This window comes from Macaca mulatta, chromosome X, assembly GCF_049350105.2.
Source record: "Macaca mulatta isolate MMU2019108-1 chromosome X, T2T-MMU8v2.0, whole genome shotgun sequence".
Classification (NCBI taxonomy): Eukaryota; Metazoa; Chordata; class Mammalia; order Primates; family Cercopithecidae; genus Macaca; species Macaca mulatta.
Window position 1 is genome coordinate 138659767 of NC_133426.1, and position 18012 is coordinate 138677778.

Consider the following 18012-nt stretch of genomic DNA (forward strand, 5'->3'; position numbering starts at 1 on the left):
GACAGAGCAAGACTGCCTCCAAAAAAATGTATTGTCGGAAATATTTTATACATGGACAATTCCCAGTGAACAAATTTGTTGTTTGGCCACTTTCTGCATGTAGATCAGGTTATATACATCATTCGTTTTTAGCCATTGTCTATAATTTCTGACTTATTTACAAATTATTCAAATTGATTACATATCATATTTTGGGGCATATCATTCTCAGTTTTCCCCAAAAATATGCCAGAATGGTAATTAAGGAAACAGGCAAATGAATGTTTAACTTTGTTTAAACATGTACTGCAATACACATGATCATTTTGATTAAAAGCAATGACTTTCAGTTTTGAGAAAGATTTATAAGTTAGCAAATCCAGAACATGAAGCAATACACCAAATAATTAAAGAAACCAACTCAGTAATACAGATGTCTATTTTATTAAAAAAGTTACAAACAGGTGGACTGCAGGGTCGTCTTACAAAATGACAAGAATGAAATCTATTGGAAAAATTTTACTGTTACAAATCTTTATAGGTAATTGTTCAATGTTTGTACTTGTTATTTGAGATTTTACCTTTCACTGATAAAGTTACAGTACATTAGATCCATGATAATAGGTTACATTATTTTATTTGCAGAGCCCTACTGCAGTGATTTGAACAACTCCTAAACAGATGCCATAGTAAAGACAAGACATATATTGCATTTAATATTAATTTATTATCCTAATAAGCAACATGCAATCTATTGAGGAAGCTAAAATAACTTTTGGTCCCTTTTCTTAAAATGTGCTGGAGAAACCACCTTTAAAATCACTTTCCCCTGATTCCTGTGATTCTAAGTGAATTCAAGTCAAATTTGCTGCTGAGGTCAATGACAATGAACACTGTAATTGAGAGAGAGAGAGAGAGAGAGAGAGAGAGAGAGAGAGAGAGAGAGAGAAACAAGAACACAATCTATAGGAAAGAAACACTACAAAAAAAATCAAAATCTCTAGAAAATTTAAATCATGATGAATTATTTGATTCCTTTAGAATTTCACAAAGCCACAAAGCTAATAACAATGATCCATGATCACTTAACCTACTTTTAAATGAGTGTTTGGTTTTAAGTTTGGTATTAAAGTGCAAACTTAAATTAAGTATTCATTTCAAGCAGTTCATAAATAAGGAACAATGTTTCAATTGCCTCTATCTTTACAATCTCACCATAAAATTCAAAATTTAAGAATAAGAGTTCACTTTGAGGGAATTTGCTCAGGAATCAAATGCAACACGATTTAAAAAAAGGAAATCAAAGTTTAATCAATTTCTACTCAATAATTAATGGTCATGCTGACCAATAAATCACATGAATGTAGATACCACTTTATTTGAACATCACACACAATATAAATTTAAAATTGCCACACCCTTTCATAAACCATCACTGCATATATTAGAGCTTTCCTTGACAAAGTTATTGAGCTATCATTATAGATCAAAAGTATAGTTTTGGTTTTGTTTTGTTTTATTTTATTTAGAAGCATGTTCAAATGACTAAAGCTGGGCTCCTAAAATCGAGAACTTTGGTGCAGTAGATGAGCTGCAGTTACTAACTTCTGCAAATGAAAAGCACACAACTAAAACCAAATAAAAACCCAACAATAAAATACTGTCAAACTTATACAATTTAAAAATCATTGCTAGAAAAAGCCCTCATTGTCACGATGTTAAAACTGAACCAAAATATTACTCTTCATAAGTTTCCTTTCTGATTCTATACCTGCGTTACTGTTAAAATGTTCAAGTATTCAGACAAAATGTGCTGATTAGGTAAACAACATGGAAGGCAATGGCTATTAGAAAGCACATTTGCAAAAATAAAAAATAGCCCAGAGACTTGGCGCTATTCTCCCTCCTGTTACACAGATTTTGTCTCTACTACGAACATGCTTCTTGAGAAATAACTAAAAAGCAATTGTGATAGTGCAAGAAAACTTTAACAAATATTGCTTTAAACTATTACTCAGAAAGACAAATATTAAGAACTAGAAAGTGTGTATGATTTTATTTGAATTCAATTTTACATGTGCAGAAGTCTACTAGATGTCAATTACAAGCCTGATAGGCAAAGATGAGCTATCTCTGTTTAGGTATACAATTAATTTACCATGGATACAATATCCCTTTTCAAAGGCATTGCTAAATAGGTCATAACTAAATTTAGAACTTCACAGAAAGGAAAATGTTACTGCCGCAATTCAATGCTGTAAATGAGATTAACACATGTGAAAACCTAATGGAATTGAATGCTTAACTCTTCAACTAAATGCTCTACAGTCAATTTCAAATATCAATTGTAACTTTCAGAACATGTTAATTACAAAAAAAAAAACCAAACCAAACAAAACACACACATCACAAACTGCACTTGAAGAAAAGGGATATTCCATCCATACAGGTAAAATGTGATCTTTAGTTTCTTTTTACAACACTGCCACACGTAAACAAAGTCTCAAAGTATTAACCAATAATTTTAAAGGAGAAAGATTTTACAAATAGGATGAAGCACTGGTACGAGGTAATATACAGAAGTAACCATTTGTTTAAGGCTCAATTTTTTCTCCATTATAACTTTCTTTTAAAAGGCATTGAGTAGGTAATACTGAGTTTGAGTATTTAATAAATACAAGTCGAGAAACTGATTAAAGAAATCAATTAAAATATTAAAAATTAACCCTTGCATATTAGCCATCAATAAGAACTTAGAAAGCTATAAAAGGACTGATTGATAAAGAATAGATTTTAAACGTATGGTAAACGTGCTAAGCATTCCTGTTTAAGGTCGATGGATCTTGAAGGCCAAAGACCTTACACACTTAAATAGATGTATGGCAACATGCTGTAATAGAGACAGGTTTACCAAGGCTCAGTTCTGCAACCCAGGTTGTAAAGTTCTCCAAAGCAGCATCTGTGCAAATTTCCTCTGAGTTTTATCTGCAATTAAGATAAACATGTCATAAAAATGTAGAAATATATAGTTTAAAAAGAGAACACTGACAACAGATCTATATACACAGAGAAATGGTAACAAAAAAAAAACACAGAAGTGATGCACTGGATATAATGTACTTTGTGTGTGCATGTGTGTAGCTATCCTAGCTTATTTTTATAATATTATTATGCCTTGTACTTGTATTATACTTATGCAATATTAAAAATGTCCTTACTGGTTTAAATGATCTTACAGTATAAAAGTTGTTGCAAATGTTGCTTCTACTTTGAACTTGATCGCTTCACATTTTAACTGGAAATGGTATTGTTATCAAATGCATGTTAATTATGAGTTAATTGGCAGTATGTTAGACTTTTCCCAAATCTAGTTTTTTTAAAGATTAAAATGAGAAAATGTCATTCAGACCGGGCACAGTGGTTCATGTCTGTAATTCCAGTACTCTGGGAGGCCAAGGTGGGAGGACTGCAGAAAGAAAAGAAAAGAAAGAGAAAAAGGAAGGAAGGAAGGAAGGAAGGAAGGAAGGAAGGAAGGAAGGAAGGAAGGAAAGAAGGGAGGGAGGAAGGAAGGAAGGAAAGAAGGGAGGGAGGGAGGAAGGGAATACAATTCAATCGAGGTCTAGATATTGAGCACCTACTAGGTGCCTAGGTTAGGTCAGATGCTAGGTGATAGCAGCAGTTCACATTTTCCACTTGGGTCTTCCGTTTTTGGGGGACATCCTCCCAACCACAGGATCTTCTTTTATGACTGGAATTCCTCATTTCCTGCTGTTAGAGCTCACAGATTTCTGCCCTTCCAGCTAATACTAGGGAAAAAAAAAATCTATCGTTCAGACAGACAGAGCGTCCTTCAATTGTGCTGAATCACCAAATAGCTTCTAGGGGAGTAGAGTTATGTTTGTTTTCGAACGCATGAGATAAAAAATGTTATCATAAAGCCAGAAACAAAAGTAGAACAGCAACTATGAAAGAATGCCAAGGGAAACCAGTTTATAATCATTTAAGGGCTCTACCAATGTTTATAAATGCATAATTTTAATTTCATTTGACAGCTACACTTGTATTAGTGTTCAAAGTGCCTGACATAGTGCTTTATTAGCAGCTATATCATAAAAATGATTATTATTAAAGGACATCACTCCGCTCATTATTGAAATTCTGCTACCTAAACACATTAGGAAAAAACAGAACAAAAATCTTCCTCTTTAGAAACTATTATAGAAACATTTTTCCAATTAAAAGACATTTTGCATTAAATTGTTAATTAGGACACCAGTTATTTAAGCTTGGGCATGTCCGGTTTCCTCATCATTGAAAAACGGATAAAAATACTTTCTTCACAGGGTTGCTGTAAATTTGTTTTCCTTTTCCAACTATGTTATAAATTTCTAGGAGACCAGGATTGTACTTTTGATATCTAGACTAAGGACCTTTATATTTTTTAGCCTAGCTGGAATTTCTATACCTACTTGAACACAACAGTATTTCATTACATATGCAGTATTCATAATGAATAAAAAGTATTCATTATGAATACTTTTTTGTAATTTAGACAAGACTTCCTTCAATTAGTTTGAATTAATGAATTTGCTATAAATTTTCATTTCCCTTTTTAAATCAAACAATTATAAAGATGTTGGGATTTTCAAAAATGATTATTTATCTTAAATATTGAAGACCTGTTCAAGTATTCTCTAAAATCAAATTGAGAAAGTAGTTATTTCTAGCCAAAATATTAATAATCAAATCATTTTACTAACCATAATCTATATTGAATAAAACGTGATATATTAATCACCTCCCACCCTCTAAAAACCTGGGTAACATTTGGTCTATCCACATACACAGGATGACAATACTCCTGTGAAATCAAAAGATATAGATAAATCCTGAGTTAGGCTCAATAATATTAATATTAGGCATACCTTTAAGCAAACAAAGTATTAATACTAGCTACTTTTCAAGAGAGTAATAAATTATAATTATCTGCAGTAAAAAATCCTGAAGTAAAATGCTTGCATTAAACAAAAACAACAGTCTCTTTCAGATTAGAATTTCAAGTGCAAATGTTCTTGCTTCACAGTGACAGCAAAATTTTCAATATACTAACACTCTGATGTATGTAAAAATAAATCGCTGAAGGTTTAAAGGCAGCTGGTCAAATCAGTACTTTTTAACTTGCAGGATATCACATCCAAGCACGCTGCAAAGGTATAACTTGCGGCTTTCAAGACAGAACCCAAGTTATCCTCGACCTCGCTCTCAAGTTTCCAGCAAGACACTCAACAAATCTTAACTCTGGAAGCTTCTATTCAAACTCTTACTTGTTTGGTTCTACTTTTTTAACTTTTTACTAATGCAATATTATAGGAAAGTACAAAACAAAACAAAAAACACACACTAATCCAAATCTTTTGCTCAGGAAATTATGAAATAAATAGGGTCTGTCAAGTGGGGTAAATTGGTATATGACAGTACCAAACATAGAACAAAAAGGAATAAAGATCATTATTTATGTCAGCCTGAAGAAAAAAAGGGGATTTTTGATTCAAAACTAGCACATCATTTCACATGGCAGCAGAATGCCTGGTATGTTAACAAAGGCTCCTGAAAGGCTTAGCAGTTTATGAACGTCTTTTTAGCTTAACTGGACTTAACTTATCTAAATACAATGGTATTTACTAGCACTGTCTCTCTCTCTCACACACACACACAAATATTAGCATGTAATCATAATCACTTTTAATTTTTTTCTAGTTTTAGGCATATGATATTCTTGGGATTTAACCAAAATACTTTTTTTGAAAACGAATTTCCTTTCATGTTTAATTATCATTTTATATACAAGTTAAAAGTTAGTTGTATTAGCAAAACATCAGGCTGGAATTATAATTTTCATAAATCATTATTTTAATAATAATGTTAATCATCAAAAGTGCTATTTTAATAAATCATTAAATTATTTTAATAATAATTTTAATCTCAGAGACAGGATCTTGCTCTGTCATCCAGGTTGGAGTGCAGTAGTGCAATCATAGCTTACTGAAACCTGGAATTCCTGGGCTCAAGAGATCCTCCTACCCCAGCCTCTTGAACAGCTAGGACTACAGGCACACACCACCACACCCAGCTAATTTTTTTATTTTATTTTTTGTAGAGTCGGGGGTCTCATTACATAGCCCAGGCTGGTCTTGAACTCCTGGCCTCAAGTGATTCTTCCACCTTGGCCTCCCAAAGTGCTGGGATGAGAGGTATGAGCCACTGCCTCTGGCCTTAGGCTGCAATTCCTCTGATACAGGTTATGTTTTTGTTAAATATCTTTTGTTTTGTTTCTCTATCCTAATGTGCATAGTACTCATGAAGCTTACTGGAGTTGGAGTGGGAGGACTAGGTCTTTAAACGTGTTCACTGTCACCCATTAAACACAGAGAGCAAAGGCGGAACCTATGGCATAGAATCCTTGAATGGAGATGGAATCACACATGAAGGAAAGCAAGCTCACAAAATGTTTATGGTGAACCCAGGGTAGAAGGGATGGGATTAGCTATTTTTATGTACTAGATCTAAAATCTCTGAATGTTTAAATTAATATGATAAGTTCAATTCTGAGATCTCAAATATTATAACCAAGTCCAGTGATAATAAACAGCAGTGTGAGCCCAATGATCCAATTCCAGTTGCTAGCTTTGAATTAGACCAGGTAAGTTAGTACACCCCTCAACTCTAAATTGCTTTTTCTGAAGTTGATATTCCTAAGATTGGCTAATCAAAAGAACTTGGGAGTATGTTTTTGATTGGATACGTTTTTCTAACAGCTGACAGGACTTAAGTTTTTCTTACTGATACTATCTTCTGAATTGTAGAATTCTGCTGAGAAGTAATCCCACGGGGACAATCTTTTCTGTAGTATGGCTAGAACACTTCCTTGGTGGCAATTCTCCAACTCCATGATGCAATTTTTGTTACTTCTACCGATGGTTCATTCTAAGCCAGAGAGGTAATGGAGTAAAACTCAATGGCTCATATGCATTTTATTCTGCAATAAAAGCCTAATCTTGAGGTTAAAAGGAAGCAATTAAAGAGGGAACAGATATACAAAGAGTCATTCTAATCACCACACACCTCCAGATCTACAGCAGGTCTAACTAGGCACCTGTCCACTCTCAAGTCTCAAACCATGAACCAACCCTACGAATTCAGTGAAGGTCTGGGAGAATTAGGGGTAGCAGAAAGGGCGAGGTGGCTTTGTTTTTCCCTTTTACCCAAGGTTCGCTGAGGGCCTTTATGGTACATACCACCCCCAAAGCATGCTTCTTCCTCCATTCAACTCCTCTGCTCCACTTTGACTCACCATGTGAACTGGATGACAGATGAGCATTTTAAATAAGCCATTTTCCCCATTCAAAGTGATATGCAAATAGAGCAGTGGGAAAAAAAGAAGTATCTAACAAAACTATAACTTCTACAACAGAATTCCACCCCAGCATTTTACAGATATTATTAATATTTACCTTGTATAGGAAATTATAAGTACATGATGTGATTTGAGGATTTTTCTCCTCACATTTGCTAAAGCCCCAGCATACCATAAAAAATTAAAAACTAAAATTAAAAGCTAAAAAAATTAAAAACCATTCTGATTCTACTTTTTTTATTTAAAAAAAACATGAAAATGTTAATCAATTCCACTGTATTTAGGAATAGTAAGTCTAGCTAGACTAAAATGATGTTCAAATATGGTTTAGCCTTTCAGTAGCCTTTGTTAGCATCTCAGGCATTCTGCTGCCATGTAAAATGATGTGCTAGTCTTGAACCGAGAACCCCCTTTTTCTTCAGGCTGAAATACATAATGAACTGGGGCTGACATAAATAGTGATCTTTGTCCTTTCAATTTGCTTCCCTGTGTTTGGTACTCTTATGCACCATTTACTCTAGTTGGGAGGACCTGTTCCATAGTACACTGAGAAAAATGGTATAAAATCTTACAGGAGACCTTCAAACCACAGTGAATAACACCCTTTGCCCCCATTTTCTTTCTTTATCACTTTCATCAATACTGGACTGACATAAAGGAATCCTTGAAAAATCATCTTTAAAACATTCTATTTGCCAAAAGGATATATCAAGCTGTCACATTTAAGAGACATCTTTACTGCACTTCCCCCCTTCCTATTAGGGAATCAACAGAATATTTTAGGATATGATTATGCTCCTTCTTGGCATTCTTTCTGTTTGAAAGTCAACACTGACACCCCCCACCCCCACCACCAATCCCCTCAAGTCCTACCCATCTTCAAAGCCTGATTCAAATGCTATTGCTCCCAATATCGCTAACTCAGTGGCTCTTAACTAAGGGCAATTTTTGTCCCAAGGGGGCATCTGGCAATTTCTGGAGATATTCTTGTCATAATGGGGGATTAGGAAGATGCTACTCTCATCTAGTGGGTAAAAGCTAGGGATGCTGCTAAACATCTGACAATGCACGGGACAGCCCCAAACAGCAAAGATCCCAGAATGTTAAGAAACTCTGTTCTAATTGGTTGTGATCTCCCGTTTCCCTGAACTCCCACAGGACAGTGATTTACTTCTTTTATAGTATTACGAGATTATTAACAAAACATTGATCTTTCTCCACAAAAATATACCAAAACAGTGAACTGCCAATAATTTATACTAGCACAGAAGAGCTATGACATAGTGAATGAAACCAGAACAGGGAGACAATGCTGACCTGAGTTTCCATTATACTGCTGCCATACAGCAAAAGAAGTCCCTTCAAAGCACTTGATCGTACGCTCCTCAGATCAGTAAAGAAATCAGGATGATGATGGCAGTGTATAAGGAGTCTGGTTATGCTTCCAAACTTACACTAAAATTACTAATGGGAGGGTAAAAGGTGAGGAAACAATCCTGGGAGCCATGCAGATAAACAGGTGTTAGGGAAGAGACTAGTGACCCAAATTGAAAGGTGTTAAGACATAAATGTAAGGAATTATCAGAAGCAATTCTTAGAGCATTAATAAATTTTCCCTCTCAGTTAAAAAACAACCAATTAACAACAGTAACAGTGTTTCTGATTTACATCCTATTATTTCTAACTTGGACAAGGTACTCTTCTAAATATTAGGGACAAACATTTCTCAAATCACCTTTACCTGTCAAAATTTGATATTCAATTTAGATCTGGGTCTAATAGATTTCAAAGCTCCATGACTCAAGCTATAGTATTCAAAATCCACCATCTATTTTCTTTTCTTTTCAGGTAAATGGTGAACAAGGACAACCACAAATTTACTAGCCTCAGATTAGAGATTCCCATACATGGGAATCAGTTCAATTTTATTTGATGTCAGAAAAAAACAACAACAACCCTGCATATAGTGCACTTTGTTCTAAAAGATCTTGGTCAGGGAGTCCCCCTTAGTATTTTTAGAAATTCAGCTTATTGGATATTTTATTTCAAGGCTAACATCTTCATTTATATATTCTGCTTACAAAAACAAGCAAAAACCTACACACTATAAAAAACTCACTACTATAAAAATGAATAATTATAGGTATTAATAATAATTTCCATTTTTAGTATGTTAATTAACCAAAAATATATAGTTGGCTTGAGATACTAAAAAAAAATCTATGTACTCATTCCTGTAGGTAACCAAATAGGTTAAATATAATTCAGATCACAAAAAGTTACCAAATGAAATAAACTCAGAAATGATTCAGAAGAAAAGAGGTTCAAAAATAGCTTTAGAAATTATTCACCTGCCAATTTGGCTGAGACAGCTGGCTCTTGACATGTGTGAGACCAATTTTATTCAGTTAACCTCCTATAGCTGTCTACACTAATGATGGAAGGAAAACTGAGAACATTTCGTGGGAGTTGATTAATTTTTAAAAAGATGATAAAACTAACACAAAATGTGTATGGACACTTACATCATCTGCCCAGTAAGTGTCAGATAGAAAAATAGAGCAAAACAGTAAAGATGCAATCACCACACAGAACTTGTTCAAATGTGAAGCTGGCTTACAATTTAAGGAGAGAGATTACAGCAGCAAGAATATGGGACTTGATCCATAAGCCTCTCTCCTCCTCAAAAGACTATAATGCAAGTGCGATGCTATCAACCAAACATAAGCTGGACTATGGTCTGAAAAGTGACTTTATAAAATAATAGATGTAGCTAGACATAAGAAAATAAATGAGTTTTCACCATATTCTGGTATGCGAAAGGCTGATGAGTGAAAGCATTTTAAATAAAGCATTGTTGTCATCCTTCATTTTTAAAGATGACATTATCTGACAGGAGACCTTGTCTGAAAAGATAAATTAGGGACCGTTAGTCTTTTCTCCAGGGAGCATACACAAAGCCAGACCCTTGATTAGGAATCATTGCTCCAATCTGAAATGCCTGTTGCCATTTGCAACACTGCCTCCTAGACTCGAGGTCAGCCTTGGCTCAGGAAGATCAATTTCATTCCTGATACTGCCAGGCTAGTCTGGCATTTGCTGCGGTTTCTCAGTCATTCACAATATTGGCTGTTCTATCTTATCATCTAAGTGTTACTGTCTAAGTGAGACTATTTGCTCAATTACAATCTAGACTAAAAGATCATGACATGAATAATCTTGTTTTAAATGCTTCGTAGGTTTTACATAACCTTACTTTTAAAAAAAGTATGAGTTTAAAAAAAAACTCATTCATTTAAAAAACTTGTAAGTTATTTAACTCAGTGAAAGGCCTGAAGGTTTGTTACTGTTCCTATTAATCTCATAATTTATTAAACTGAATAAATTTTTTTAATGCATGAAACTGTTCCTTCTAACACATCACAGATAATTCAACCAGATTATCATTTGGACTGTATATTTATAATGAAGTCAGGGTACACTGTGGCACTACAATTTGTTATTATCAGAGGTCACGTAAGTCCCTCAAGTGTTAGGTACAGATGAATTTGATTAAATAATTGTACTGTTAATCAAGCACTTGGTGATTAGTAAACTAGTGATTTTAATTGCAGCAATTTGCTTGCTCAGGACATAAAAACATAAAAGGATAGAAAATACCACAAAACTTCTGAAATTATTACTGAGTGCTCTCCTGTGCATTTTGGATGCTAAATCAGAAGAACAGGGAAAAAGTGTGTTATGGTTTAACTCAACCCAAAGAAATGTTACCAATAAAGCAGAGAAGGAAGAACAATAACTCACTTAAAATCTTGGTGATGGGAATATAAGCAATTTTTTACCTACGCTTTGCTTATCTGCATTTAAAAAAATTTTCTTCATTGAATGTTGACTATTTTGTGTGATGGAAAATGTTATTTTAAAAATAAAGAAATTTAAGACAGTGCCATGTGTATTAACACCAACCAGCTTTTTGTTATACTTGATCAAAAAACAAAACACTACCTGATTCACACAGTTCCATCAAAAACTAACCTGCTCGGTATGGCCATGATTGAGGTTATCTTTTTTACTGGACGACGCAAGTTGTACAACACTGATCTTGCTTCTCGGGCAGGGATGAATAGTTCATTTGCCTGACGATCTCAGCAAAAAGTTCATCCACCATTGATTTACTTTTTGCCGATGTCTCCATGAAAGGACAGCCCCATTCTTGAGCCAGAGCTCTGCCTTCTGAAGACATAACCTCTCTTTCTGGTTCCAGATCCACTTTATTTCCTACTAGGATTAGTGGGACTTTTTCATATCTCTTCACTCTGACAATTTGATCTCTCATTGGCTTGATATCCTATTCAAGCAATCACAAAGAGAAAGAAAAACATTATGCTGTTTGTATAACCATAACAGAAATATTACAGTATTACAAAAAGTCATACCTCAGTGAGTATACAAAGCTGAATCCAAAATGAAATCACACCTAAACAGAGAAAACGTCACCATTTTGTCCACAGGAGTAAGAACTAGATAATTTTCACAGACCCTACCTGCTGGGTTTGTCAGGAATATAAAACATGGGTTGCACACTAACCTTGACTCATATAATCACTTTTACCCACCCCCAGTCTATACTGATTTAAAAAGCAAGTTTCCAAATGATTAATCCATTCGTACATAAGGATGTTTGGCCATCTCCCTAAACCTGCCTGCTTGTCATCACTCCTTGTAACACCTGTTATCCTAGCACAGGATTGCAGCATCTATGCATTCCTAGCCATGTAGCAAGAGGGCTTGAGTGAAAGTGTTTTAAGTGGGAACAAAAACCACTCTGTAATGCCTAGAAGAAAAGCGTTACAACCAGATGGATACACTTAAATGTTTTATTTTAAACTGAATGGTATGCATTTATTCCAGTAAAATCAAACACCTTAAAATACACTTAAATTCGCTAGAAACTACTGTAACAGTAACTCCTGGGAAGGACAGTGCAAGGGGAGTCTGGGTGGGAAGAAGACAGTTTTGTTTTTTTGTTTTTTTTTTTTTTTCTTTCTTTCTTTTTTTTGCCTGTGTTTGTTTTTACTGCTTGATTGTTCTCCCATGCGTATTACTCTTTCCAAGTAGTTACAACGAATTACAAAACATAAGAGCGTTAGCAATCCTCCAGTAGCATCAATTTTGGGAGGTGGGAGTAAGTATTGATTTAAGACAATATTATAGATTTAATTATAAAAATCACCATTTTTTGTAATATTTCATAATTTTAAAAGTTTGCCTTAAATAGAAAATGTATGTTTAATTGGAAGTCACAGTAAGCACAGAATATTCACATGTGGGTCTACGGGAAAGCAAGGGACTATGAAAATCTATAAAAATATAGTTATTTGATATTTACATCAATTTGGTTTGATCATGTATCAACTCAGTCTTCTAGGTTACGCTTATTTCCCGTTGTCTTTATGGAAACATAAATTCAGCTGAAAATCCAAACTTATGGCATTTGGGCTCAAAGGAGTTTACATCTCCACTGAAATAATGGCACAGTTTTTCACTCCCAATTCATGTCTACAACAGAAATGGATATAACAGAAATCTTATGAAACACCCTTCAAAAGACTCTCAGCCTCCAGAGAGTAAGCTGATAGAATAACAAATCTCCTGAGGATCCTTTAGGGAAAAAAATGCCTGTCAGACAGCACCTTCAGTACTTTGGTACTTTCTGGGGGAAAATGCTTTTATGATACTATTGTTTGGGAATTTACGCCCACATAAAATGAATTTAGTTTGGTCTCAATAGCTTTATTTTCCCAGAATTTATCATCTTAAAAAAAAAATCTCTGAAGTTGTTCTATCAGGTTACTGGAAAAGTTCACTATAGTACTTTAATTTAAAATACTAAAGAAAGTGGAATTAGCACATTGTATTGGATAAAGCACTTAAGGTCTCTTAAGTAAGCTACATTAAGCGCATACCTTTAAATGCAGAAAAAATATATCCATTTCCTAAATCAATGGAGGTCAATATAATGGGTCAATATGAGGTTATTTATTTTCAAGGAATAAATAGAAACATACATCGCATCTCCTAAAATAACGTTAAACCTTCAGTCTGTTTTCCAGTGAAGGACAAGACAGATTTTCTAAGAGATTGGACCACATCCAGTTTGGCCACCCAGCCGGAGTAAGAAATCTGCACTTGTTCAGTGTTCCCAGACCCACGTATTTTCTGTAAATACAGGCAGTTACCAGAAACAATTTGGATCAACTGCAGAAAAGGAGTCATCCCTGATTTTTGTTGGTTATTAATTCTAGGTACTAGTCTTTTCTATTAGTAACTTTCCTTCCTACTACACGCCCCAAGTAATTAAGTAAAATGCCTAGAAGGCAGGTCTTGAGTTCTTCATTTTGCAACATTAAGATTTATGAATCTAGTTGAGAAACTTGAGAGAGAAGGGGAGGGCGGCGGGAGGGGGTGTTGCGGGGTGGGAGGGGAAGGTGTGGGTGGGACAGACAGGACTTATCTGTGCAACAGATAATCGGCTCCAAATAATTTTTTCCAAGTGCTCTATTTACCCGAGATTATTCGTTAGATGTTTTGTTGAGTGAGTTAATCAATACTTGTTGAATTGAGCAAGCAACTTCAGAAGGTTATATTCCAGGCGAAATATACACAGACATTTTTTTCACTTTTCTTTCACTTAAAAATAGCTTTAAAATATTTGTTGACGCTTATTACTTTACTACGCTCTATAGAAACAACCCGATAGTCTTCCATGCCTGGAGTAACCTCAAAAATGCGTCATGTCTAACTTTCAAAAGCAAAACACAGTCATTAATGCACGTTTCAAGCAACCCAGAAGTCGATGTCGGATTACCACACCCCCTTCTAACAAATTACGAGACTTGGTTTGGTTACCTGAAAAGACTGTTGATTAACCAGGCTATAAACCAGGATGAAACCCTGGCCGTTTTTGATGTAGAGATCTCTCATGGAGGCAAACTGCTCAGTTCCTGCGGTGTCCAGAATTTCCAGCACGGAGGGGGAAGAGTCCACTTCGATCTCTTTGCGGTAGAAATCTTCAATGGTGGGGTCATATTTCTCAATGAAAGTCCCAGTGACAAACTGCACAGTAAGGGCAGATTTGCCAACCCCTCCGCTCCCTAACACCACTACCTTGTATTCCCTCATGAGTCTCACCTTCACCAACTCCTACCAGAAGGGGGGAAAGATCACCCCGCTAGCTGTGGCGCGGCTAGACTAGGCGGAAGGTGGGCGGAAATCTGCGAACTGGGGAGGAGAGTGCAGAAGAGCAGAGGGCCCAACCAGGGAAGAAGAGGAAGTTACAGGAGGGGGAGGGGAAAGAGCGTAGAGTCAGGGAGGGTGGGGAAGGGATGGTAATGCCCTTCCTATAGGAACTGCGGCCCGAGCAGGGGGCGTGGGGAGGAGGGCGAGTCTGGGAAAAGCCCGGCTAGGGTGGCGCGCGTGCCCCCGGGAAGGAAAGGGGGGGGCCGCGACGAGGGGACCCCGCGGCGAGGCGGACGTCAGAGTAGCCCGCAGCCCGGGGCTGCCCGCAACCCTCCCCCGCCCTTCACACAAAGGGGCCCGGGGACCCCGCTTCCAGCTCGCGCAGCCCAGCCGGCCCAGGCCTGCGGGCTCCGTTCCAGTTACTGCTGCCCGGGCGGGTTTCTGGGCCCCGGCTCCCGCGGGGGTCGTCCGGCCTGTGAAGGGGAGAAGGATGCACATTACCCGGCTGACCCCCGCCCCGAACCTGCGGCGCCGGCCGCCGGCTCCCACCCGGATCAGGCTACCGCCGCTTACCCCGCCGTCCGCACCCGCCCGGCCGCCGGGGAGGCTCTGTCAGGCCAAGGCCATGGCCACCCGCTGGCTCCTCTGTCTCTCCGCTGCCCCAGCGCTGCTGCTCGCGGCGGGGAAAGGGGCGGGGGCCGTCCGGCGGCGGCCGCAGGGACTCCAGGCGAACCCACCTCTTTTTTTTCTCACTCACCCCCCACCCCCCCAGCACACACCCGGAAGGGTTTCCCTGACACACTGGCTGAGGTGCCCCAGTTCCCCGAGACTGGACGGGATCACTTCCGGTGGGGAAAGTCCCACCTCTTCGGGGCGAGCCGGGTGGCTCTGGAGCCGCGCCCTGCTGAGCGAGCGCGCCGGCCAGGGACGGTTTCGGGTCGAGACTCTGGGCTCGGGAACAGGCCTCTGGGAACCTGCGGCGTCAGTCCTTGCTTGCCCGCGGCTGCCGCGGACCATCCCACCCCCAAACCCGTAGAAGCGCCTCCGCCCCGCAGCCTCCAGCCGCCCGGCTCTAGGACTTGAGCCGCTCCCTGGCCGGTGCGGGACTGCGGGCTAATAATCTAGCGACCGGGAGAACGCCAAACATCCCTGGACTAGAAGTTACAGGGGTAATCAAACAGCCCAGAAAGTTTATTCTCCTTGCTGGTATTCCTTCCACTTGCTATTTTGCTGAGAGATTCATGCAAACTACCCTTAGACTTCGGACGCAGTGCGTTTTACTTAGCCGTGTCTGACAAACACACACAGTACTTTTACGGTGTGGTAGACCCGCCTTGACTTTAACAGCGAATACTAAAGTCACTTAAAAAAAAAATCACAAGACTCGAAAACAGCAGCATTAGAAGTAGACTTTATGGTACTCTGCTCAGCTATGTTCTCATTTGATTCCAACCACTACACGGCAGAAAAGGTAACCAATATTCCGGAAAGATTTGATTGGAAACGGTTTAGACCTAAAGAGTAATTTATTTTAATCGTTGATTATCTGTATGTATAACGATTTGCTTGGCTGGCTCTTACATGCTGAAGTTTTGTTTTAAAGGCCATCCTTTGTAGTCTTTGAAATTCAAAAGCAAGTAGTAACTCTGGTGTTAGAGTCTAAGTTTCTATTTTTAGATAAAATTGTTACTTCCGACTATATTTCCCTTTGCTAGCTTTCTATTTGTAAACTTTGTGTCGAATCCACAGATCCCCAGGGCCAGGAGTCTAGGCTGTATTTTAGGTATGTCACTTTCTTGTCAGTTCAAGCATGTACCCAGAAACCTGCGAGACTCGGTGGCCAGCCTAGCAAAAATGACTCCAAATTCCCTTACTTGCAAGCCCTAAATGGTCAAACTCTATAAAAAAGAGATTTATTACTCAGCCTAAATTGTTAAACATTAGAACACAGACGAATCACAGTAGTGTGAGGTCCCACTGTCCCTCCCTGAGTATTCCCCAATGTCACTTACAGTCTTCAAAGGAGAGTTTAGTTCAGTTTCTCCTTGACCTCAGGCCGGTGCTATCTCTCCAGCGAAGTTCCCCGCTCTGGCTCCAGCTGGCCTGGGCCCTGTCTCATATCAGAGGCACTGCCCTCTGCTGGAAGAGGTTTGGTCTGTGAGTTATGAGTTTCCCCACAGGTCACTGCTCCTTTCACACGTGCTGTTGCCTGATTTGGAGCTCTGCTGCTCATCTCCCTGTCTAGCTGTCTCCAGACTGTCTGGTGGGATTCACAGCCCTCCACCAGCGTGCTTGTAACTGAGTCTGGAAATTCCTTTTCTGATCCAGCCAGTGTTGAGCAATCGTGGCAAGTCTTTGCTCTATTACTAAACTGTCAAAACAAGGAGTTCTTTTTCAGGTCATCCCACCTGTTGGCAATCCTAATATCTGTGAATGTGTTCGTCATGCTTAGGAGAGAGCTCTTTGTTTCTCCACGCAGTGAAACATACTCCTCCCCTCAGTACAGCGTCCTGTGGGGTCACTCTCGTCAACTACAGTGGACAAATATCACACTCAGTCTAAAGATCCTTCTAAACTTTCTTAGGAAGGGTATTTATTACAGCATTGATTAGGAAATCAAACAATTGGGAGAAGCTTAAATGTCCTTCAGCAGGTGATTTTTAAAAGTTTATAGCTCTCTATCTATTATCTATCATCTATCTATCTATCTACCAACCTACCTACCTGCAGGATATTATGCAGCTACTTTAAAAGAGAAAAGTAGATTTGTAAGTGCTTGTATAAAAAGATGGCCAAGGTATACTGTAGGGCTGAAAAAGCAAGATACTGAACAAATGTCTAGTTGCTACTGTTTATGTAAAACGCGGGTGTGTAATAATTACATAGCCATTCAAATCTGAAACAAAGTAATTATGGGTGAGGACTATTATGAAATAGCTTTTATTTCTCCATATTATTTTAATTTATAAACAATAATCAGGGGAAAAAGGAAGTAAATATAACTTTATAATATTTTTAAAGGAAGAACAAAAGAAAGTTGTTGATCTAAAAATCCTGACTGTCCAGGGGTCAGTGGACAGGTCTGCCCAATTTAAACAAATTCCCTACCCCTGCCTGCCCTACCCAAACATCTCTATACTTAGAAAAGTATTTTCACATACATTATCTCATTAGACTCCAGTTGTTTTCAGTGTACTCTCATTAAGCAATGAGGGTATAAAGAGCAACTAGAAGAGTGTGGCCTGGCAGTTGAGACCTAGGGCTCTGAAATGAGACAGAAGTACATTAAAATTGCAGCTCCCCCACATTCTAGCTCTGTGTCTCCAAGCAAGTGATTTCACTTGTCTGAGCCTCTAACTTCTCACCTGTAAAAAGGAGAT

General features: G+C 38.0%; 1 protein-coding gene across 3 annotated transcripts; it reads right to left on the minus strand.

Annotated features, from left to right (window-relative positions):
- Positions 1–400: 400 nt before the first annotated feature.
- On the minus strand, positions 401–17000 carry RAP2C (RAP2C, member of RAS oncogene family). Of its 3 annotated transcripts, NM_001194044.2 has the most exon segments (6): positions 401–2964; positions 11429–11741; positions 14303–15105; positions 15206–15302; positions 15497–15606; positions 16645–16708. In NM_001194044.2, coding segments are annotated over 2 exon segments (552 nt in total). In that variant the 5' UTR covers positions 14576–15105; positions 15206–15302; positions 15497–15606; positions 16645–16708; the 3' UTR covers positions 401–2964; positions 11429–11462.
- Positions 17001–18012: the final 1012 nt, after the last annotated feature.

Excerpts from the sequence above, each read along its gene's own strand:
- RAP2C (XM_015128176.3), bottom strand. The coding sequence starts at position 14,575 with ATGAGGGAATACAAGGTAGTGGTGTTAGGGAGCGGAGGGGTTGGCAAA. Across the intron at positions 11,742-14,302 it reads TTAATCAACAGTCTTTTCAG|GATATCAAGCCAATGAGAGA; the intron begins GTAACCAAACCA and ends TTGCTTGAATAG.